Raw genomic sequence first — 25,190 nt, forward strand, 5'->3', positions numbered from 1 at the left:
TACCACTCCTCAGAAACCGGACTGTTCGAGTAATGATGGACAACCTTGCTTGTATGTATTACATCAACAGGCAAGGAGGTGCCAGGTCCCATTCCCTATGCTCAGAAGCGATCAAGCTATGGAATTGCCACAGTGACCTCTCCATCTCTTCTGTGTATCTCCCTGACATTAGAACGCGACAGCGGATACGCTGAGCAGAACCTTCTTGCACGAGCACGAATGGCAGCTTGACATGAGAGCACTCCGGCCCATCTTCCACCAATGGGGGTCACCCTACCATAGACCTTTTTGCCACTCACAAGAACACCCGCTGTCCTCGTTTTTGTTCCAGAGTAGGCCTGGGACGTGATTCGCTGGGGGATGCATACCTTATGAACTGGAATGCGCCACTTCTCTGTGCCTTCCCGCCCTTTCCCCTCCTGTTCCGAGTCTTATGCAAGATGCAGGAAGATCAAGCTCTGGTTATACTAATAGTACCAGCTTAGCCATGACAAGTCTGGTACACGTACCTGCTTCACATGACACTGTCTCGGCCTATGAACCTCCCCCCAGCATCGTGGCTCCTCTCTCAGGACAGGGGATGCATTCACCGTCCTAATCTGCAGATGCTCCACCTGAAAGCTTGGTTTTTTGTGGCTCCGGAATTCAGAAATAACCTGTTCAGATTTAGTAAATATCTTGATAAATAGCAGGTGTGATTCTATTCCCACATGTGGAACCGGTTCCATCTTTGGTGTGCTGACAGAGAGGTCAATGCAGCCTGAGCTCCATTGCCTCTCATATTGGACTACCTCCTTCAACTCAAACAGCACGGGATTGGCTTTTAGCTCTCTTAGAGTGTACCTGGCTGCAATTACCACATTCCACTGCCCTGTTGAGGGATTCAGTATTTCCCCCCCCCCCCCCCGTCAAACGTTTTCTTAAGGGTGTTCAAAACCTATACCCTGACATACGTTTCCCCCACCCTGGGACCCCAGCCTAGTCCTACGCTCTCTGACTAGACCTTCATTTGAGCCAATGGCAACCTGCTCGCTCCTTTATCTAGCAATGAAAACAGCCTTCCTCATCGCTATTATATTGGCACGACGAGTGGGAGAAATATCAGCCCTTATGGCATACCCACCATATACAATGTTTTATAGGGACAAAGTGACCCTCTGTCCCCACCCAAAATTCCTGCCAAAAGTTATAATGTCCTTCCATCTAAATGAGCCTATATACCTCCCCTCCTTCTTTCCCAAACCACACAACAATTACCAAGAAGCAGATGCCCTAGATCCATGCCCTAGATCTGAGATGTGCCCTAGATCTGAGATGTGCATTGTCATTCTACTTGCCATGCTTGTTCATATCCATTGCCAAACGCTCTAAAGGCTCCGCTATATCTAAACAACGCCTCTCTAAATGGATTTCACAGTGCATACGCCTGTCTTAAGAACTTCACAATAAGCAACCACCTGCCTCTATCAGGACACACTCCACCTGAGTGTTCTCAACCTCCATTGCATTCCTCAATAATGTTCCCATAATAGATATATGCAGGGCTGCCACAAGGGGGTTGTCTGATACATTCACCCAAAAGTATGCCATCTTGCAGGATTCCTCAATGGACACTATTCTCGGACGTATGGTCCTATCCTCGGTGATACCAGGTGCTCCAAAGACCCAACCTTCCAGCTAGGGCCCTGCTTTATAGTCACCTACAGTGGAGCACACAGGGGAACATCACACGAAGAGGAAGAGAGGGTTACTCACCTTGTGCAGTAACTGAGGTTCTTCGAGATGTGCATCTCCATGGGTGCTCCACTACCCTCCCTCCTCCCGTCTGCTTCGGAGTATAACATTTGGGCTCTGGGGCAGAGAAGGAACTGAGGGTGGTCGGACTGCTATTTATACTACCCGTGCACAGTGTGGGGGTGGGGGTGTCCGACGGGCACTGCTATTGAAGATCTTCGACTCCAGATGCAAAGGCGCTGCCATACCTACAGTGGAGCACCCATGTGGGGACACATCTCGAAGAACCTCAGTTACTGCGCAAGGTGAGTAATCCTCTCTCTCAATTTTCTGGTCTTCCCACTAGACATTAGACCTCAGCATATTATTTTCATTGCAAAAGAAGATTTTCTATTTTAAAGAAACTTTGCTCAGTGAACCCCACCAAAGGTTTCTCCAATTTCCTGACAAGAAGAAGTTATACCCCCTGAGCCTTAGCATTTAGGCACTGTGGTAATAAGCTCTCTAGAAAAGCTGAAGAAAAGGTAGGTAGGGTACTCCTGAGGGAATCCTGCACCACTGCGCATGCACATAATGTATGTCCTCGCAGATTTCTTTGCTTCCCTGCAGAAAAATTACTTTCTGACAGGGAAGCAAAGGGAAGCCAAAAGAACAGTCATGCAACCCTCCCCAGCAGTATATTTTGAGTGCCCAGGGCAGCTGACAGAGAGGTAAATCACTGTGGGGCAGGGGACAGGACTGGGGAAGATCCGGCTGGTGGCTCCTCCTCTGCGCCAGGCTCAGCTGCTAGTCCTGGCTGGGCTGGGGAGGACGGGACTTCCTCTTCCCCTGCACGGCATCTGGAGCCGGGTCAGACCCTCCCCCAGCTGCAGGAAGCTCTGTGAACTCCCCTCCCCCATGCTTCCTGCACCCATTGTTCCTCAGCTGCAGGGGGAGGGATCACTGTACAGGGAGCTGCTCCCCCATCTGCCCAACCCCCATGCATCCAGACCCCCTCGCCGAGCCTCACCTCCCCCTGCACCCAGAACCCCCCCGATGAGCCCCACTCCCCCTGCATCTGAACTCCCTCACTGAGCCCCCACACCCAGACTCCCCTGCCGAGCTCTATTTCCCCCACACACACCCAGACCGCCCCCCTGTTGAGACCCAACCACCTTCACCTGGACCGTCCTGAAAAGTCCCATTACTGTTGCACCCAGAACCCCCCCCAACAAGCCCCTGTGCATCCAGATCTCCCCGCACCCAGATCTCCCACTGAGCCGCCCGCATCCAGATTGCCCCACACAGAACCCGATCCACCCACCCTAAGCCCTTCCACACTTGGAGCCTGCCTTGCTGAGCCTGTCTGCCTACACCTGGTGCACCTGGTCTAAAGGGGCAGGGCCCTGGGGTGTTTCTGGGGCAGGCCCAGTCCTTGTGCTATGTCAGGGTTGGGTGCAGCCTCATTATTGAGTCCGTGTACTGGGGAGGAGCTGCAAAATGATCTCCTTCCTCTGTGCAGCCAGTGGCCTGTGCTCCCCAATGCCATGCTGGAGCCTCCACATTTATTTGACAAACGGAATATCCAGAATTTTAAAATATTGTGAGCAGAATTTTTAATTTTTTGGCACAGAATGCCCTCAGGAGTAGTAGGTATAAGTAGAGCTGATAGGAGGACAACAATTCTGTTTTACAGCAGCTTTCAAGATTTTGAAATTTGGTTTTGTTCCACATCCAAAATGTTTATTTTCAGATCGATTTTTTGCTTCAGAAAGGTGTGGGGAAGAGCTGGTGATTAGGCACTAATCTGGGAGACCCAGATTCAAGTCCCTGGTTGAGAACAGAGTTTTCCATGCTAGATTACTCTCAATCAGGCAGAGCAGGTACTTGAATCTGGGTCTCCCACATTCTAGGCTAGTGCCCTAACCAGCAGGCTGTAGAATGTGGGAAAGCTGTAGAGATAAGCTCTGAGAGAGCTTTATCTGTGTACTAGGTAGCTGCCTCCAATAGCCAACCAACCCCATTTCTCATTCCTATATGGTAGCATGGAATAGCTTCCCTTTTGTTTCCCTCCTTACCCTGTTCTCCTGTGGTGCAGATTCTGCTACAGCATGTGCCATATTGTGCAGTAGTTCCATGTCTTTAGAATGAAAAGCAAGAATTTTGGTATTGCCTCTGTGAAAGCCTTGTTTTCCTTTTTTCATAGCGTCTCTCACACGGTTTGTTTGGGACTAGGTGCATCATCTCATTGTTATTTAAAATAATCTTCAAGGCATGTGGTCCATAAAGGACTTAGGAGGCCTAGGTTTAAATCCCTCCTCCGCCACAAACTCTGCGACCTTGGGCAAGTCACGCAGCTTCACTGTGCCTCTATTTCCCTTCTGTGAAATGAGAATAGTAGCACTCCCCTCTCTCATAGAAGTGTTGTGAAGTTAAATACATTAAAGATTCTGAGATGCTGAGATACTATGGTGATTGGGGGTGGGGCGGGGGCATATAAATGCCCTAGGTGTAGAGTGATGAACTTGGATAATAAGTAGATCTGTTTTTAAACAAACAAACATGGAAATTATTTTACTGGGTCTTCAAAATGTTGTTGAAATTTTTCAACAATCAAAAAATTTCAGCCAACTCCATAGCTGAACAAAACATTGAATGTTTTTCAATTAAATATTTTTGTTTGAAAATTTTCATTTTTTTTTTTTAATACTGAAAATCCAGTTTGCAATGGAAAATTTCATCTAAAACCTCAACATTTGGGAAATTTCTGTCCTCTCTAATAATGAGCTAAAGGTTGAAACCACCATAGCGTGATATGAATCCAGAGCATAGATTGTGTCTAAAGTGATTTGAGAAAGTGATGTGGCATCAGTGCTTAATTTGTGCCAGCGTGTGTCAAGGCTGAGCCCCGGCACCTCTGGGCTTGGCAGTTCAGAGCCCCGGCATCTCTGGGCTTGCTGCGTCAGTTATGAATGTAAAAAAATTGCTGGAGCCCTGACACCTCTCTTATTATAAATTAAGCATTGTGTGGGACCAAGACAAAAAAAAAAGAGTTGGGCATCCTCTTTGGGGCCTGTGGATCCGGAGCCGCTGGAGAATGCACAGTCTCCCTTCATACAGAAGGAAAATGACTTTTGTTGATTTCAGCATGAATACAACCTTCATCAAATGCAGTGGATTTGCCATTACAATTCTAACAGAAGTAATGCACTCATATTTAATTAGTTTAACTCAATTTAGATAAGATTAATTAGTGTTTGTGCTGACATTTGAAAGTGTAAAGCGCTATGGAAGTGCTAAATGCTTATTCTTTACATTGAATACCGGGGTGGAGGACGGGGGGAAATCAGGTCTGCGTTCAGGCCTTAATTCAGCAAGGCACTAACTTGTGTGACTAACTTCAGGCATGTGAGTAGCTTCATTGAAGTCAATGGTACTCCTAGCATGCTTAAAGTTAAGCTTGCGAGTATGTACCTAGCTTTAATCTAGGCCTGGTTGCTGTATCACTCAGCAACGGGCATATACAAATCCTGAACAACACAAACATCAAGTGATATTCATTGACCATTTGATATATAGAAAAATAGGCCATAGGGCAACTTTTCTTTCTGTTTGTAACTGATGTTTTTTGTTTTCATGTGTCTGTTTTCTGTACTGAATGTGAAATGCAGTAGGGAACCCCAGATTTAAGACACCATTTTCAACTACTCCCAAGGTTCCCAATGCAGTTTGCTCTGGCCTTTAGAGACCTGTATTGGCTGACTGATTTTTGTTTGAATCTCTATTGTGTGTTTCCTAAGACAGGGAACAAAGAAAATTAACATGCATAACTTGCTTCCACATATGACTGTTACAGCAGAATTGATTTATCTAACATTGCTTTCATCTGTTTATGAATCAGAACGAGATGCCTTTGACACCCTCTTTGACCATGCACCAGATAAACTCAGCGTAGTGAAAAAGGTAAAATATTTTAAAAAATTGTTTCCTACTGTGGTCAGTAGTGGATTTTTAAGCAGAAAGGGATCCTAGAAGTCTGGAAAACTGTAGAAAATATTTGTGGTATCAGTGGAAAAAATATGCCGATCAGAATCATACAAATTTCACTCCAAAGTTACAACTGAAGTTCTGATCTTGAAGCTTTGTGGCTTGGCCCAGTGCTTATTGGAATCATAGACTCATAGACTTTAAGGTCAGAAGGAACCATTATGATCATGTAGTCTGACCTGCACAACGCAGGCCACAGAATCTCACCCACCCACTCCTGTAACAAATCCCTAACCTATGTCTGAGTTATTGAAGTCCTCAAATCGTGGTTTAAATACCTCAAGGTGCAGAGAATCCTCCATCAAGTGACCAGTACCCCATGCTGCAAAGGAAGGTGAAAAACCTCCAGGGCCTCTGCCAATCTGCCCTGGAGGAAAATTCCTTCCCGACCCCAAATATGGCGATCAGTTAAACCCTGAACATGTGGGCAAGACTCACCAGCCAGCACCCAGGAAAGAATTCTCTGTAGTAACTCAGATCCCATCCCATCACAGGCCATTGGGCATATTTACCGCTAATAATCAAAGATCAATTAATTGCCAGCATTTAGGCTATCCCATTATACCATCCCCTCTATAAACTTATCAAGCTTAGTCTTGAAGCCAGATATGTCTTTTGCCCCCATTACTCCCCTTGGAAGGCTGTTCCAGAACTTCACTCCTTTAATCGTTAGAAATCTTGGTCTAATTTCAAGTCTAAATTTCCTAATGTCCAGTTTATATCCATTTGTTCTTGTGTCCACATTGGTACTGAGCTTAAATAATTCCTCTCCCTCCCTGATATTTATCCCTCTGATATATTTATAAAGAGCAATCATATCTCCCCTCAGCCTTCTTTTGGTTAGGCTAAACAAGCCAAGCTCTTTGAGTCTCCTTTCATAAGACAGGTTTTCCATTCCTCGGATCATCCTAGTAGCCCTTCTCTGTACCTGTTCCAGTTTGAATTAATCCTTCTTAAACCTGGGAGATCAGACCTGCACACAATATTCCAGATGAGGTCTCACCAGTGCTTTGTATAATGGTACTAACACCTCCTTATCTTTACCGGAAACACCTCGCTTGATGCATCCCAAGACCTCATTAGCTTTTTTAACGGTCATATCACATTGGCGGCTCATAGTCATCCTGTGATCAACCAATATACCGAGGTCCTTCTCCTCTTCTGTTACTTCCAATTGATGCGCCCCCAATTAATAACAGAAATTCTTGTTATTAATCCCTAAGTGCATGACCTTGCACTTTTCACTATTAAATTTCATCCTATTACTATTACTCCAGTTTACAAAGTCATCCAGATCTTCCTGCATGATATCCCGGTTCTTCTCAGTATTAGCAATACCTTCCAGCTTTGTGTCATCTGCAAACTTTATTAGCACATTCTCACTTCTTGTGCCAAGGTCAGTAATAAAAAGATTAAGCAAGATTGGTCCCCAAACCGATCCCTGAGGAACTCCACTAGTAACCTCCTTCCAGCCTGACAGGTCACCTTTCAGTATGACCCGTTGTAGTCTCCCCTTTAACCAGTTCCTTATCCACCTTTCAATTCTCATATTGATCCCCATCTTTTCCAATTTAGCTAATAATTCCTGATGTGGAACCATATCAAATGCCTTACTGAAATCTAGGTAAATTAGATCCACTGCGTTTCCTTTGTCTAAAAAATCTGTTACCCTCTCAAAGAAGGAGATCAAGTTGGTTTGGCACGATCTACCTTTTGTAAAACCATGTTGTATTTTGTCCCAATTACCACTAACTTCAATGTCCTTAACTTACTTTCTCCTTCAAAATTTTTTCCAAGACCTCTGAGCAGTCATACTCCTCTTACATACAATGCAACTCCCCCACCTTTTCTGCCCTGCCTGTCCTTCCTGAACAGTTTATATCCATCCATGACTGTACTCCAGTCATGTGAGTTATCCCACCAAGTCTCTGTTATTCCAATCGCATCATAGTTCCCTGACTGTGCCAGGACTTCCAGTTCTCCCTGCTTGTTTTCCAGGCTTCTTGCATTTGTGTATAGGCACTTAAGATAACTCATCGATCGTCCCTCTTTCTCAGTATGAGACAGGAGTCCTCCCCTCTTGCGCTCTCCTGCTCTTGCTTCCTCCCAGGATCCCATTTCCCCACTTACCTCAGGGCTTTGGTCTCCTTCCCTCGGTGAACCTAGTTTAAAGCCCTCCTCACTACACAAGTATGTAGGGACAAAATTAGAAAGGCCAAGGCACAAAACAAGATCAAACTAGCTAGAGACATAGAAGGTAACAAGAAAACATTCTACTTCACATTCATTCACTTTCAGGTGACATTGTAAACAAGAAGCGAGCAGCGTTATCTCCTGCAAATTGTAACCAACCTTGTTTGAGTGATTGGCTGACCAAGAAGTAGTACTGAGTGGACTTGTAGGCTCTAAAGTCTTACATTGTTTTCTTTCTGAATGCAGTTTTTTTTTTACATAATTCTACATTTGTTAAGTTCAGTTTTCATGATAAAGAGATTGCACTACAGTACTTATGAGGTGAATTGAAAAATAATTTTTTGTTTGTTTTTTACAGTGCAAATATTTGTAATAAAAAATAAATATAAAGTGAGCACTGTACAGTTTGTATTCTGTGTTGTAATTGAAATTAATATATTTGAAAATGTAGTAAACATCCAAAAATATTTTAAAAAAATGGTATTCTATTGTTGTTTAACAGCTCGATTAATCACGATTAATTTTTTTAATCGCTTGACAGCCCTAATTACTAAAGCACCTAGGAGCCCTAGTCATGGGCCAGGACAGAAGAGGTATTTTCCAGGATACATTTAAACTAACATGTTTAGGCTTGTAGCATGGACAAGTTTTTATTTTTCCAGTCTGAAACTGCTGCTAAAGCATTTTTAAAAAGTTGATTGAATGTTAAGTGAATGCTGTCCATTTAATGTAAACATTAAAATCTGACTCCACATCCCCTCTAAAAATATTTTAAGCAGATGGCTAGGTTGTTGGAATAAATACCTTAGTATATATTCACGCTGTTGTTGTCCCTCTGCTCAATGGTAGCAGATGTCTAGGACCTTGCAAGCCAGGTTCCTATTGGGATGGAAATCAGACCTACAGAGTCTGGGTATATTCTTATTGTAACTTGTTTATTTACACACCCACCCACCCACCAGTTTTGGAACAAGGGGGCCACAAACAGCACACAGACCATCCCTTCATTCAAGAATCTCAGCCCAGTACCAATGCCCAGTTCCTACAGAACAATTCTGGTGCAAGAATTGGCTCTATTTAGAGAATTAAGGCAGGCAGCGCACACTCCTGCTGCTTACCAGGGCTCCCCCAAAGAACCAGCAACTGAACCAAAGCCACCATAGCATTTCCTCTAAGACTAAAAATGTGCTTGCATGCTAAGAAAAATAACTTGTAAGAGGTGACTCCTGCCATAATACTATTGCAATGGAGATAGTAATTTACATGGCTATATCACTTTAATTCTTATATTTTTTATTTTTGTACACTGGCAAAGAGAGTATTGTGACAATTGTTTACCAATCTTTTTAGTCTAATGCTGTATTAACCACCATATGGGCATCGGTTCTTGTTTCTAACCTCATTAATCCTTGTCATATTCCTTTACAGTCTCTGATCACCTTTGTGAACAAACACCTAAATAAGCTGAATTTGGAAGTGACAGAATTAGAAACACAGGTAGGAGCTTTATACAAGAAAATAAATCTCAAGGTATAAATTACTAATTTAGGCCCCAGTTGTGCAAACTCTTTTGCATGTGCTTATCTTTATACATGTGAGTAGTTCCGTTAGAGCGATACTCATATGTGTTCGCCTTATTTTGTAGGTGATTGTAATTTGCAGTAATGTTCGCCTCTGGCTGCTTCTCTTGCCCACTTATTGCACACATGACTTATAGCAGATACTGCTGGTCATTTGTAACCTCGCCTGGCTTCAGATAACCAGGGAAGTTTTAGAATATTTAATATTTGTTTGTGTTATTGACTGTAATATATGGCTGGGTTTCAGACCAATGTTTCTAACATATCAAAGAAAACATTTGCAAAGCACTAGCTGTATTAATTATGGATGAGAGCAGGTCACGACATGTCTTTCCCAATTGTGTGAATTCAGGCTGTTGATCTGAACCAGGATAAATCCTCAGTTGATTCAGTAATTGTTGTGGCATAGGTCTGTCTGTGTTTAACTCAGATTACATATTGGATATCCTTCAAAACACTATAACCCAATCCAACGTGAGTTCTGGAGACACAGGGGCATGTTGCTTTCACTCAGCTGCAAGTATATCAGAAGCTTGCATAGCTCTAACTGCTGTAATAGAAACAATTACACTGTGTAATGGAAGAGAGTTCATTAAAAATAAAGACTGCTTTAAAATGGGACTAAGTGGTTAACTTATTCTTTGCTGGTTGCCCAGGAGAGTAAGTGTGGGCACTGGATAGCCTAGGGAATTGGTTATGGACTACTGAACATTTCATTTAGGTAATTGGTCTGAATCTGGCCTAGGCTGATATGGATTAAATTGATCATCCACTGATTGATGTTCTGGGGCCTTAGTGAATAGGAGGTTTCAGTCCAGTTCTAGGGCCTGACGATCTGTATCACAAAAATACTCTTGAGTTCTCTGCTGAGACACCCGTGATTAATTGGGCTATGGAGATTTGATAACCCTCTTGCCCCAAGAGTTTTGTATGATTGCTGTCAGTGCGGTATCTGATTTATGGGTACAGGTCTTTGATCTCCAAGGGCTGTCAATCCAGCACCATTCACGCTGAAATGTATAAAGAATGTAAAAAGTACAAGAAAATGGGCCAGGGAAGGTTATATGAAAATATTGGTTATATGAGACACCCTTCTATTTTAGGAATTAATCAGAATCTTGGAACTCCACCATTGCACTTACTGTGGAAGCAATTGCTAAACTGCAGTGCAAAGTGGTCAGAATTAACAAGGATTTTTATGCTTTGGAAAGTAGGTTGAGAGACTATCATGTCTGACAAGTTACTAGATCACACAGAATTTTGATCACTGAACTATTGCTTACCTTGGTCAGATAGTGCAGTAGTACATTAACGTGCTGGCTGGGTTATCTGTACGACTGTCCCTAACTAGATGGAATGAGACCCGGTCAAGTGTTTGAGATAACTTCGTCCTCTAGTGGCTGGCCTACAAAGCAGATGTAGATGAAGATTTTTCAAAGGAACAAATGGCAACAAAGACCCTAAGTCCTATTCATTTCCAATTTGTCTGCCATTTGTGCCTTTGAAAATCTCCCCCTTAAGTCTACTGACAGCTAACAGGAGTTTCTGCTTCTGCTAAAGTGGTAGTGCCTTATCCCATGCCACATTTATGTGGCTCTGGTTTCGGAAGTGTAGGTCTCTGTGGATTGTTGCACTGCCTTATTATTTGTATAACTGTAGAGCATAAGAGCCCTAGTCATGGGCCAGGACCCCGTGGTTCTGGATGTTGTACAAACACAGAACAAAGACAGCCCCTGCCCCAGAGAACTCTTTGCATGTGCCACCTTATCTCTGATAAAAAATCCAGGGGATGTCATACAGGTCATATTGGAACCAATATAGGGAATTCTGTTTGAAATATACAGTACCTACCAACATTTAAAAGGAATTGTATCGGTTTAGAGCAGTGATACTCTACTGGTGGTTCTCTTCATAGGCTTGGTGTGGCTCTCCTCTTGGGTTGGAGCACCTCATCCCAAGTCACGTGAACCTACATATGGTGTAAAACAAGGAAAAGGCATGCAAAAGAATTGTGTGGTCGTCTTCTGGGTCGTGTTTTAAAGATATAGTTTCCCATTGTCAATGTAGCACATAGTTATTTGTGTGTGTGTGTGTGTGTGTGTGTGTGTGTGTGAAAACAGTGCTCTCAAATGTGGGGAGACATCCCTGTGGCCCTCTGCAGCAACCTGTCTAGCCACTTAGGGCTTGATTTTTCTCATTGTTGCAAAGCCTTGCATGAAACCAAATGCCTCCTGCCTGCCATCTGGGAATTTCACCAGTATCTCTCCTCAGTTTGCAGATGGCGTCTATTTGGTATTGCTCATGGGTCTGCTTGAAGACTATTTTGTTCCACTCCACAACTTTTATTTAACACCTGAAAGTTTTGATCAGAAGGTGAGTAGAAATTCCAGTTTGTGCTCCTCTCACTACCATATCACACATGCAATTTCCCATCCATTGGCTGAATTCTCTTCATGCCCAATTAAGCCAGAGTATAGCATATCCTTTCTTTCAAAGGCTGTAGCAAAGAGGCATTTGTTGTCACATTTGGCAGTTACTAGAATCTGTACTTTAAAGGTTGACCGTGAAACAAAGGTGTAAATCCCAGTGACTTTACCAGTACTTCCTGAATGACTCCAGCAGCGAGGCTAAGAGAGGGATTCAGCACATGAATACCTATAAACAGTTAAGAGAAGAAAAGCTAGATCCTGCGATGTCCAGCACAGTTGTGGTCAGATGATGATTATAAACCCAAAGGGTATAAAATAATAAATAGTTTGCACTTACATAGAACTTTTACATGTTCCAATTGAATTACTTATTTAATTATTATTACAGCAATGCTTAGAGGCCACTCTGAGACCAGGGCCCCATTTTGCTAGGCATCGTATATAGTCACAATAAGAGACAATCCCTGCCCTGAGCTGCTTACAATCCAAGAAATGCAAAAAGTGGGAGACTGGAAGTCTTGTCCCCATTTTACAAGTGGAAAACTGAGGCACAAAGAGACTAAGTGACTTGCCCAAGCTAGCACAAGCAGTCAGTACCACAGTGCCAGGAATTGAACCCAGAGGTCCTGAGTCTCAGTCCAGTGCCTTTACCACAAAGCCATCTTTATCTTTCCTAATTTTTATCACTTCCCTGTAAAATAGGGAAATAAGTAATATTACCTCTTGTGTACATGAGGAACTGAGGCAGAGCAGTGGTGACTTGGCCAAGGGCACGCAGCCGGTCTCTGAGAGTACTGGGGTTAGAACTCGTTTGCTGAGCACCGATAGTGGGATTGACTCTGCATTAGACACACAGTCAGACGTAGGCTCTGATCCGCCAGTGAGCGTCCCGTAGTCAGCATGCAACACAAAGCCCCACTGAAGTCAATAGGAATCTACACCGGCTCAGGGATCTGCTTGTGCACAAGTCACTTCAGAATTGAGGGGCCATTGTTCCTGCCCCAAAGGCTTTATACTCTAGGTGCATAGACAGCACACTGGGAGACCCAGAGGAAAACTCAAGCTAAGCATTTTCATGTACACCTCTACCTTGATATAACACTGTCCTCGGGAGCCAAAAAATCTTACCGCATTATAGGTGAAACCGTGTTATATTGAACTTGCTTTGATCCACCGGAGCGCGCAGCCCTGCCCCCCCAGAGCACTGCTTTACCGCGTTATATCCAAATTCGTGTTATATCAGGTCGCGTTATATCGAGGTAGCAGTGTATTACTTTCTGTTTGGTAAGATATGAATGATGACGTCTGAGCTAAAGTGGGTTATTGTGGATGGGCATTGCAGACGAAGTGAGCTATGAGGAGAGGGTAAGGATTTGCCAGGCTGTTGCAGGGAGGTTGTTCCATTGGGCGGCGTAGACCAGTGGTGCCTAAAACGATAAGCAGGTTGTGAATGTTGCGTGCCATTGGGAGGGGCGACAGGTCATCTGTGTTGGGCCTTCCCAACAGCCATGGAGAGGAGGGCCAGTGCTGGCTGCCGACTGCCTACTCGGGTTGGACCCCCTGGGCCCTCCCTCACGATGTGGGTGCTGCAGGGCTGAAATTGAGTGAGGGGCATTGCGACCTGGTGCACGGGGGGCCGCAGCGCTGCTGAGGTTTGGCCCCGCCATTCCCCCATCATGGTGGAGGGGTGGCAGGGCCAAACCTGAGTGGCAGAGGGGCAGCCAGCTCTGCTCCTCCTCACTGCTGCTGGGGGGCAGCCTCCTACACCAGGGCTTGCCCGCCCTCGTCCCACTTCCAGCAGAGGGGAAATGGCCCCCCCATTTCCCCTCTGCTCTGCCCACAGGACTTGCTGAGCGACAGCCTCAAGACCTGCTACAAGTAGGAGGAACTGCAGGGCGTGCCTGTACGGGGTAGCTGGCTGGGAGAGGGGCAGCAGGGAGCCCTGGAGTGTACCATTTGAAAAATGTAGATATCCTGGTTTACTGTTAGCTTCCATGCCATGTAATCCTCCTCCATGCTATGCAGTGGTACAAGTCCGGTGGTACGGTCTGGTACACCATACCAGTAATGTATGGTGTACCGGAAAGACACAGGAGGAGCCTGCTCCACCCCCAGCCCTTCCATGTAGCTGCATCTCCTGAGTCCTCCTGCCTGGGGTCTGTACAGCAGCCGTGCCGGAGGACAGGGCAGGGGGAGGTGGGGTTGGGGGTGGTACAGCAGCTCCTTTCCCAGCTGCGGTTCCCGGGAGAGCCCTGCCGGAGGACAGGGCTTGCAGGGGGGTGGAATACAGCAGCTGCTTCAGCCCCATGTTCTTCTGCTCCTTTCACTGTTGTGGTTCCAGAGAGCCTTGATCTTCTGGAAAACTCAGCAGTGAAAGGAGCAGAACATGAGGCTGCCAGGTGGCCCCACACCAGCAGCTCCTCCAAGCAGCTGTGTCTCCTGAGTCCTCCTGCCTGGGGTCTGTACAGCAGCACCCCTCCCACCCCCCATGTAATGTGGAATGGATGTGGATCATGGGGAGGGGATGGGAAGAGCGTGGGGGCCCCAGGCTGAGGACGGAGCGGGGAGGAGTCACATGGGGAGGTCACATGCCCCCCCTTTGTGTCCTTCCCATGAGTGCAGTGTACCAGCAAGAAATGATTTCTACTTGCACCACTGATGCTAAGTAATCTCTCAGTGAGTTCAGTGCCAAGCACAGTGGGGCTCTGCCCTGGTTGCAGCCCTTAGATGCTTCTGGAATACAAACAATGTATCTGTCCCCTGCAAGACTGGCTCCTTGTTCTGGTGGGGTTCTGTGGTAGCTCTAGTCTGAGCGCATAGTGCATTCCAGGGTTATGAATAGGAGTGAAGCTGGCTGCATCAGGGTTGACATGTTAGTAAAGTTGCAGGAACTTAGTACTCTTTAAGGGCACGATCCTGCAAAACGCTGAGCACCTTCAATTCCTGCTGACTTTAGTGGAGGTGGTTGAGACCCAATGTCTACCAGGAGGAGCCCAACACCTTAAAGGATTTGGTCTTCACTGCCTAACTCACCTTTGATCAATATAGCTCATCCTCATCAGAAGGGATCGTACTGTACTGTGGGGCAAAAAATATATTGTACCAAATTAGGAAAGTATTGTAACTGGCTGAAGAGTTTGCTGAAACTCCCTGCCCTGCTAACCGGTGTTGATCCCGCTGAGAAACAGCAAAATTGCTCACTTCCCAAGGCAGGTGATTAGTTGCCAGATGTGGATGTATGGGAGGTAGGAGTGGCTTCCTGGAGAGAAGAGAATCCAGGATGTGGTCTGAGAAATCCTATGGGAGAAATGCCTAGGAGTAACCGAGCCTGAGGATAAGATCTGAGTAGATCTTTGTTATCTTAGAGTTTTCTTTTCCTAATAAAGAAATGCCAAGGGAGTGGGTGATGATGGACTTCATATCCTGCATGGACTGTGTTTATAGAACAGGTTGGGAAAGATGAATATTTTATTACTTCATTAAAAAAACCCTCCATGGATACTACTTAGCTTTTTCTTCAGACTTTCTTTCTTTCTTTCTCTCTTATGGGTTGAATTTTTTTGAGTATAAAATCGTACAATGCCTATCTATAGTGCTATCTCTACTCAACTGTGATTGTGTTGTTGCTCGTTTATGTCTAGCTGCATGAGAGTCATGCTGAACTAAAGTTATTAGATATTGTTTTGAACCAGACACAGAAGAAGAAAGTGTGTCTGTGAGCATGGGGGAGGGATTAGTTAGCTTTTATTTGTGAACTGCGCATCTCTTTCTACCTCTGAAATTGGTTTTGCCTAAATAAATCAAGGAAAAACAGGAGTAGGAGGGAAGATTACAATTCTCATCAATTAACCCAACAAAGGGAGCTTTTTCTCATCCTAATGCAAAGGGGTTTTGTATGCAGAACTCCCTCACTCACTGAGATGAGTAGTTTTAATTAAATCTCCCCCCGCATGCCACATATCTCCAGAGTCAGTCACTTACGGGGACAAACATACAAAGATATCTTTATTCAAATTACCTTTCCACATGCAGAGAGGAAGAATTTCTTAAACTTCAATAGGCATCCAGAAGAAAAGCTGATTGCTCACGTTAAATCCTTTCAGACTAACATTCTCTCCCCAACAGGTTTCTCTTCTAAGGGCTTGTCTACACTGCCAATTTACAGCGCTGCAACTTCCTGGCTCAGGGGTGTGAAAAAACACCCCCCCTGTGTGCAGCAAGTTTCAGTGCTGTAAAGCGCCAGTGTAGACAGTGCACCGGCGCTGGGAGCCACGTCCCTCATGGAGGTGGGTTTTTTCTAGAGCGCTGGGAGAGCTCTCTCCCAGCACTGTGCTGCAACCACACAAGGCACATTAAAGCACTGCTGTGGCTGCGCTTTAGCATTGCCAGTGTAGACTAGCCCTAATTGATCCTCTTCATATTTTCTTTCCTGTGTGTCTCCCTGTTTTGTTCTCTGACTTCGCCTTAATTCTAAGAGTACTTTTTGTGGATTACTGTTGCTGCTTGGTACTTAGTTAGTAATGATCTAGTAAAAATCATTTGAAAATGTTAAGCTTGACCTTACTTTTAATCTCTCTCTCTCTCTCTGTCACCTGCTTTCTGTTGAGTAACTGCTGTTAAGTTCCTTACTGCATTGATGGCAGATGATCTGTTCCTTAGAGTCTAAAACACTATAACTTACCTTGAGTATACAGACAGGAAGAGCTCACCAGAAATGCAGATGTTTCTGCCCTCATAGAAAGGCTGTGACCTCTTGACTTCTCCACGTGCCTTCATGCCCTATATTTGTATGATTTATTGATCTCAGTAGCACACCAGTCTCCAACACAGAGACTTGATTGTTCTGCCAAGCTTTCATGGGGTTTCCTAATTCAGACTGTACTCGTATTAAATTTTTGACTCTTTAAATTTGGAAACTTTCTTCTTAAATGAGTCCCTCAGTAGATTTGATTTCTGTTGCCTTTACTCCTGGGAGGAAAACACCTGGGATTCAGATCAACAAATGTAGTTGATTTTAAAACCAACAAAATAAATCCTAGGATCATTATTACTGATGTCAAAAGAAGGGAGAAGAAAGTAACTGCTTTTTTATTGATTTGTTAGAATTTGGGAATTTATTTAAATTGCTTGTTTGCAGGTCCATAATGTTTCCTTCGCTTTTGAGTTGATGCAAGATGGAGGGCTCAAGAAACCAAAGGCTCGTCCTGAAGGTAATTTATACACTATAGAGGCATAAACTATTTATACAGACATAGTGGCAATTACATCTCTAGTGTGACGACTCCATTAAAGTCAACAGGGTTACATCAGGAAATAATGTTGTGGCTGTATGTATATATATGCACACACGGTAAAACTTTGTTTATCTGACTCCCTTTTATCCAAAAGACTCCTTATGCATATTTGCATTATCTCCCTTAATGTGCATCATAACAGGAGTAGACTCAACTATTAACAGGTTCAAGTCAGGCCCATGATTTTAGTAAATGATAGTGCTATATGATAGCTGTTCAGTAGCCTATGTTAGATCAGTTGGCGCTCTTAGTTCTTTTCCTAGTGGAAAGTTTACATAAAAAATTAGCACTAATTTGCTAGCAGCCTGATCACAGAGACAAATAACTGATGGGCTAATTTTGTTCCTATGGAAATCCGTGACAAAAACTCCCATTTGCTCCTATGGTGCAGGGCTAAGTACTGAACGAGCATGAAGACTGAATTATGCTTTTGACTTTTTAAAGGTTGTACCTCTGAGTACTGAAGTTAATTAATGGAGCAGTGTCAAGAAGCTTGCACTACCTCTGCACTGTTTGCTCTTTGGCTAACGAGAAGAATTATGTCATTGTGACTGTCAATCGAGCAATCTTCATTTTCATTATGACTACCCCAGAAGTGACAGGTAGCTTAGCCTGACCATTACTGATCATTACTGCAGGAAAGCCATTCAAAACAGTGTTACTTTACTCCTTGCTCCAGACTCCATGTGGTTTGCCCTCTGATTCAGTGTACAGCAGTGGATGTTGTAGTGAGAACTGGGACAGAATTTGGTGTCGACATAGTCTTTAAATCAGCTGATTATTGTACACTTTAGAAATTAAATTTATTAATAAAAGTAGGAGGGCAAGGTTAGTTAATATGGCAGTTGTCTTGGTCTGCTTATCTCCCGGTTCACATTTGCTACACTGGGTTGAGTGAGGGTGCACAGAGCTGGGATTTCTGTGGAAGGGAAAGTAGCATCGGAGGCTGTGTTTGTTACCAGTAGTTTCCTTTCATCTTGCTGTGGAATCCTGGCACTTTCAAACATTAGTGTCCCTTTGAATAACAATTTGCAGTGGTGCAGTTTCTCACGCTCCACAGAATGTTTTATGTGTAGGATTCGCTGTGTATGCCCTGCTGTACTGGTGTCACTTTGTGCCTGAATAGACCGGAAAGCACCCCACTTTGCAGTGTAAGCGCTTTCTGCGGTACTTGCCAGAGACAGGTCTAGTGTTCAATTTAATATTTTAGTATATCCTGCTCCACTCACTCCCACCCCAATAAAATATCATAAGTCATCTTGTGTGGTGTATACAACACTGCCCAAATTACAGCCAAATTCTGGCCTTCGTTACATCCATTAAATATAATAGACACATCTGAAAGCAAAATTTTGCCCTAAGTCATTAAAGTACAGTGAATTTTAGTGGGCTGCTTTATTATTTTCCTAAGGGATTTTGATAGGCTGTAGAGGTATTATTCATTTAAACTCTATTTTAGGCTATTTTTATGATTTATTGGCACCTTTTGTCGGCATTCTGTCAGTTAGCGCTGGCTGGGCTTTGGCCACACAAACTTCCTCTTACGAGGAGCGGAAGATTGAGATCATGCTTTTTGGGGGGCATGTCTGGTGTCCTTCTTGTCAGTGCTTCTCATCCCATGACCTATAATTACGCATGCAGTGAGGCTATATCTGATATCACATTACTTTTTAATATAGCAGACAAAGGTTTAACAAGATCCGATGGCTAGAAGTTCTTTGGAAGGAAAAATTAAACTGGAAATAAGGCATACATTTTATAAGTGAGAGTAATTAACTAATAGAACAAATTCTCCATCACTTGTACTCATTAAATTAAAAGTTGATGTATTTCTAAAAGATATGTTCTATTCTGGCACAAGTTATTAAATTCAATGCAGGAATTACATGGTAAAGTTCTCTGGCTTGTGTTATGAAGGAGGTCAGACTAGAAGATTATGGACCCTTCTGACCTTAAATTCTATGAATCATTACATTACACTAGCAAGTAAAAGACTTGGGTTTATTCCTTTTCAGCAGGAGGAGTGAGCAACACGTCATAATTCCCTCCCCATCTCCTCCCACCAGCTGAGGTAGAAGTGGTGACAGTGGCTCAGAAAGGAGACCCACACAGTCTTCAAGGGAGGTCTCTAGGATGCAGGATCTTGAGAATAGGAGGGAAGGGAAGAAGTAAACCAGTGGAGTAGTGGGAGATGGGTGCAGATACCCTAAGAATCCCTGAAGGTGGAGGACCACCTGTCACCTTTAAAAAAAAAAAAAATCCTATTTTATCATACCTGTAAAGTGATGATTGCAATTAAACTGCACTGTTCACTTATCTTGCAGACCCGGTACTATAACAAAGAACAGAGACAATGAATCTCAGTACTGGGCACCTTGAGATGTAGTCCTTGATCCTTGGCTCTAACAGAGCTGTGCTTAGTGCAGCAGAAGAAGGGGGCTTTATGTCACCTTCATGCTCCCCCAATGCACAGGGCTGCTGGAGGTTAATTTGGTCTCAGGCAGAGATCAGAGCAGCCTCAGAGCTGGTCTAATTTCTAGCTGCCTGCAGTGGGCTCAAGGGGGATTGGTGGAGCACAGTGCTTTCTGGCCACCCTTCCCGCCTTTGGAATACTCTGTGCTGGCTGGGTGGTGTAGAGTTGGCTATGCAGGCCCTATGCCAGGTGTTGATTACTCAAGCCACAGTATCCTCAGCTAGCCTCATAGGCCAGCTTTAAGGGTGCACTGCACTACCAGAACTATACATTTGATATTGGAACTTCAAGTTGGCTGCCAACACCATTAGGTTGAATCTGCCTGTAGGTTTCCCTGGCCCACACCAAAGATTCCCCTTGGCTTGCTGATTGTGGAGGATGTGGCTGGTAAGAAACTTTGCTCCTTAGGGCTAAATTCACATTTAAATCTGTCTCTGAGGCAACTCGATCTGTTGCACAGAATGTACTAACACATTCCCAGGCCATTTGGGAGTGTTTTACTGCTGGGGATGCTGTGGTATTATACAACTTCCTACGCCTTCTGGAAAACTTTGATATACAGAAACAATTCTGCTAAAACTAGGACTTTTCTTTGTGTTATAGTGGTCATTTTAATGCAAGCAAGATCTTTCTTAGGAGTTCCCCTGCTCCTGCTGCTTATGCACACATTCAAGAGTGAAGCAGGTGTGAGAGTGTGTCATGGAAATGATTTTTCCAAGCAGGCTGTGGATGTTTTATTGTACTTCAGATTGGTTTCCCCAGCTCAAAGAACTGTGTTTTTTCTCTCTTCTTTGTTCCTTATTGTTCTTCTCTCACATGTTGCTTTTTTGAGAATGGGGTTTGTGGGTTTTTTTTGTTTTTACCTCTCTTCCTTCCTCTTCTTCCACCCGCACTGTGTCTCCTCGATTATTTTCCTCTTCCTGTTCCCCCTACTTTTCCCTCCTATCCTCTCCCTTTCCGACATCTTTACCTGCTGCTTTTCCCGTCTTCTGCACTGCCGACGTTGGGAGATCCTCTCTTCAGTCTTGCAAAGGCACTCTGTGCTGTACTTTCCCCTGGCAGCCTTTGGAATGTACTTCTCTGCGGCACTTCCTCTATGTTATCGTAGCAACAGGACAGGAAGAGCAAAGAGAGAAGCTCTCTCTGTTGTGCATCTGAGGTGGGGGAATACCAAGCCCATGAGCAATAAGCTTGAAGTTTGCAAAGGGGAAGAATGGGGAGGGTGGAAGACGGCCTGTCATTATGGTGGACTGTAACTGTTCATGCACTCTTCCCTTCCTTGCTCTGATGAAAATGTACCCACGCTCCAGCACAGTGAGAGGGGACGCAGGAAGGTTTGGCACACAACGCAGGAGTTTAAGTCCTGCTCACTGCATAGCAAGTCATTGCAGAGGTTCTAGATATGGTGGGTCCAGAACCTCACATGAAATATACAGTTTGGACTTAAATCCCCACTCTGGACCCCTGGTTAGCTGTGTCCCTGGTAGAAACTCACTAGAAATTGTTAAAGCTGTGACATGGTATCTAACATGGAGTATTTTTCAGTTATTTGTGAGATATCCGGTCTGAGACAGAAGAACCCTTCAGTCTATGATAAATTGTAGATCAGGGAGGGATAGAGGTTCTTTTTTTTCCCCCCTCCCTCCAGAGAGAAGTTTAAAAATATCAGTGATTAAAGAAATGGCTAAAGTTTCTTGAAGTCTATCATATGATGCTATCCAAGGGAACTGGACCTGTTTTTTTGTAAATTTTATTTTATTTTTTATTCTTTTGAGTTCACAGATCAGAAGACACTTTCTTCCATTAATAGGAAACTGGGAGGTAGCACTAAAGCAACCTAAGAATCTCTCCTTTTCTTCCACAGATGTTGTTAACTTGGATCTGAAGTCTACCCTCAGGGTTTTGTACAACCTGTTCACAAAGTACAAGAATGTTGAGTGATCCTGGAAGCTGCTGAGATGTTAATCCTCACAACCTTCTTAGGAAAAAAAAAGGAAAAACAAAACACCCTCTATGTTCCCTTTGTGCCTTACACTATATTCCATGCTGCATGATGGCATTCCTTCTTCTGTTCACATTATCTCCATGTAACTCTTTGCATGACATGCCCACTGAAAATACTTTGTGTATTTTATGTTAGCTCCCTTTTGAAATATCATTTTTACATCTTTGCTCTGAGATCCTGGCGGGTTTGTTTGCTAAGGTCAACAAGCTTTCTTCTTATGTTGATAAAGAAATCTACTACTAGTTACTTTGATAAACAGGAAAAACTTGAACCCTTCTTGATGGGGCAATGCCTATATATACTTTCTTTTGTAAACTACTTGGTTACCATTGGTGGTGGAAGATACGCTAGGCTTGAGTGTTATAAATACAAAAGCAGACCCCTGCATTGTAATGTATTTAGAAACTGCACAGTTTCCATTGAATAAGGTTTGTGTGTGTTTCTGTATTTGTTTCCAAGGACACCACCTGAAACTGTACTATGAGGGCTTTTTCTATCTTTCGTGTTAACCTCATATTACCCAGTATTATTTCCACTTGATGTTTACACACAATTAGCCTAGAAATGGAATTCTTGCCTAATCCGGTCATAGCTGCTTTTCTCTCCCTCCTTTTGTGCTGAGGAGGGAGCTGTAGCCACACTTGAAATGTGCAGTCCAGATCAGCTCGGTCAGGAGCTGGTCAAGGACGGACGGGCTGGATTTATGCATTCTTTCTAACCCTTTCTGGAATGAGCAGGGGGAATAACCGTTTGATTGCTTAGAGGTGCCAGGTTGACCTTTACATGCATGTGGAAAAGCTAAAGCGCCTGCTCCTGCTCTCATTGAAGTCAATGGCAGTTCCAGCATTACAGAGCCCAAAGTCTGTAAACAGAACGACAGTTTTTGTTCTGAAAATTAAATGGAGCAAGGTCATTTTTCAATAAGATTTTGCCTCTGCTTCCTGGGTTATTCTGGACAACGCCATATAATGTACACCAGTATCGAACACACTGGACTGCACTGAATTTGGAACAGTTTAGAGGTGGGATCCCAGGGCTGAAAATAACATAAGTTTCCTTTCAGTGATGCTGTGATGAGTTGACTTCATCCCATCATCCCCAGTGATACTTTGCTACTGCTACGAACTCTGGACTCAGTGGTATAATCCTTAGGCAAAGCTCCCATTGAAGTCAGTGGGAGTTTGCTTGAGAAAAGACTAGACCCTTTGAATGTATCTACCTTGTCACAGGACACCTTTACAGCAGTAGATAGATTTCACCTGATTGTGCAGACATATCTGCGTGTCTAATGATGTGATAGATAGTTAAATGAACAAAGAAGGCAAGGCTAGGATGTGGTTTGTGTGAGCAGGTTATGGGCAGGGTTATTAAAAGAAATAGTATTATACTACCAAAGTAAGTTATTTGTAGGCTATGTATTTTATAGCATTCCTTCCCCCAGAATGTGGAGGAGACATTCAAAACCACTATATTATTGCTTTCTATTTATCACATTAGTCACATTTTATGGGCTGCCAGGTTTTATGTAAAGCATTTAACAGAGTGGCCTATCAAGGAAGACAGTGTTACTGCATTATCTGGGCCAAGTTCAGTCCTGTTGTAAGCAGAGACTCATCTCTCATTGACTACAAATGAAATGCATCTGCTTACACCAGGACTGAACTTACCCTTCAGCGTTAAAGACCAAGAGGAAACGCGTGTCCCCTTACTGTGCTATGTGAACTGTGGTGTAATTGTACAGAAGAGTCTTCTCTTCATTAACATTTTTGTCTCAGCTTGACACTTTAACAGTGACTTGCAAAAGGAGAAAAACACTTATTTTTTGTTTCTTTATGAGGTATAAAAGTGGCCTAAGGGGGCTAGTGTCCAAAAAAACACAAACAAAAAAGTGGGAGGAGGTTTTTACTTGTTTCTGTTTGAAATTCAGCTTGCATCTACCATGGAAGATGCTATGGTGACTGAAGAACTAGTGAGTTAGATTGTAAGGACTAGATTCACAAAGGAATTTAGGTGCGTAACTGGGCACCTAAGTCCAAAATTTAGCTCCTCAACTCCCCTGCTCAGCTGCTGACTAGTCCTCTAGATCCCTAAACTCCTACTTAAACTCAAATATTGGATATGACGTGGAAGAGCTTCAATAGGAGAGAGTCGGAGCCCACCCCTGAAAACGCCACAAGCCAGCAATTAGGGCTACACGTAGGAGTTGGGAGACCTGAGTGCGAGTCCCCACTCCAAGTCAGGCAGAGTGGTGATTTGAACTGAAGTTGGTTTTGCACATGCCATGCGAGTGCTCTAACCACTGGGCTATTTGATAGTCCTTATATGAGTACTCCTGTGAGCAGGGGACTGCAGATTTGGGACCTTTAGTTTGTATGCCATGGGCAAATTGCCAACAGGATGCTTTTAACTTAAGAAGGGCTTCCCCAAAAGCAATCAGTTTTAAAACACAATCATCTTGATATAGCTCCCCACCAACTAATATTGTTTATTTCATTCCTAATGTGTGGGTTGTAATGGGCTAATATGTTGTGGGTTTAAAGCTTAAAAATATAGGTCTCCCTCCATCCGTGCTAAAGAACAGGACGGCTAATATTTTGTTCGTGTGATTGGAAATTTTGAATTCTGCCTCTTAGTGTAGAGTTGTGTAGAAAAGGCCAGGGAATTCTGAAGCTTGTTGCATAGTTTGTGAACACTGCATGCCCAACATTCAAACTTCCACATTTATATATGGTTAATGAGATTGGCTGCCTATACAGCCTATGTAATGTGCCTTGTAGATTCACCATCGGAACTGTGGATTCAGTCCCAGCCAGTTGTCGTTCAACTTGCTCTACGGCTCAGAAGAGGCCTGAGCTATGGTCAGCTGTGTCCTAACATTTCCCAAGACTGCAAAGCAACAAAAACAGTGTTTACATCAATGTAAAAACTTACACAACTTTCTTTTCCCCACTAATAGAAACCCAATGCTTTGTGTATTAATGTATTTTAAGAATCTTTTCTACTATTTTTTAACAATGTTCACTCTGGATTTCTGTTACTAAAAAAAAAAACCACACAAAAAAACAACCTTACAGATGAGACACTGCACTTGTCATACCATGGACAAGTCTGGCTTAGTGAGAATGTAAAAGTAGTGTACTGTAAGCAAATTACAATGCAATCCTATGTTTTCTAAAATCACAGCAGGAGTGTTGTGGAACTTAATGCATGGTTTGTGATAACTGTATTTATTCTAATAAACAAATGATGATTACATAGCTTTCTTGCTCTTATTTGGCCTGCTTTAATGGATAAAGTTATAATAAAAGGAAGGACATGAATGAAGAATGCATTTAATGAAGACCAAGAGGCCAACGAGATATTGGTCTGCATAGGCCTTAGAAAACAGAGCAGTCTGTCTCTGACACTGGTAGAACAGCATATGAAGGGGTCCACTCACTGCAGGTGCACCTCTCT

General features: G+C 43.6%; 1 protein-coding gene across 5 annotated transcripts in view; it reads left to right on the forward strand.

Moving 5' to 3' along the window:
• PARVB (parvin beta) overlaps positions 1 to 24,987 on the forward strand; it is a 106,630-nt gene extending 81,643 nt beyond the window's left edge. For all 5 annotated transcript variants that reach the window (XM_034783637.1, XM_034783646.1, XM_034783656.1 and 2 more), the window contains 5 exons: positions 5,615 to 5,676; positions 9,382 to 9,450; positions 11,805 to 11,906; positions 17,100 to 17,172; positions 21,594 to 24,987. In XM_034783637.1, the coding sequence (XP_034639528.1) occupies positions 5,615 to 5,676; positions 9,382 to 9,450; positions 11,805 to 11,906; positions 17,100 to 17,172; positions 21,594 to 21,670 (383 nt within the window). In that variant the 3' untranslated portion in view covers positions 21,671 to 24,987. The remainder of the gene's footprint in view (positions 1 to 5,614; positions 5,677 to 9,381; positions 9,451 to 11,804; positions 11,907 to 17,099; positions 17,173 to 21,593) is intronic.
• Positions 24,988 to 25,190: the final 203 nt, after the last annotated feature.

This window comes from Trachemys scripta, chromosome 1 (genome assembly GCF_013100865.1).
Source record: "Trachemys scripta elegans isolate TJP31775 chromosome 1, CAS_Tse_1.0, whole genome shotgun sequence".
NCBI classification, from domain to species: domain Eukaryota; kingdom Metazoa; phylum Chordata; order Testudines; family Emydidae; genus Trachemys; species Trachemys scripta.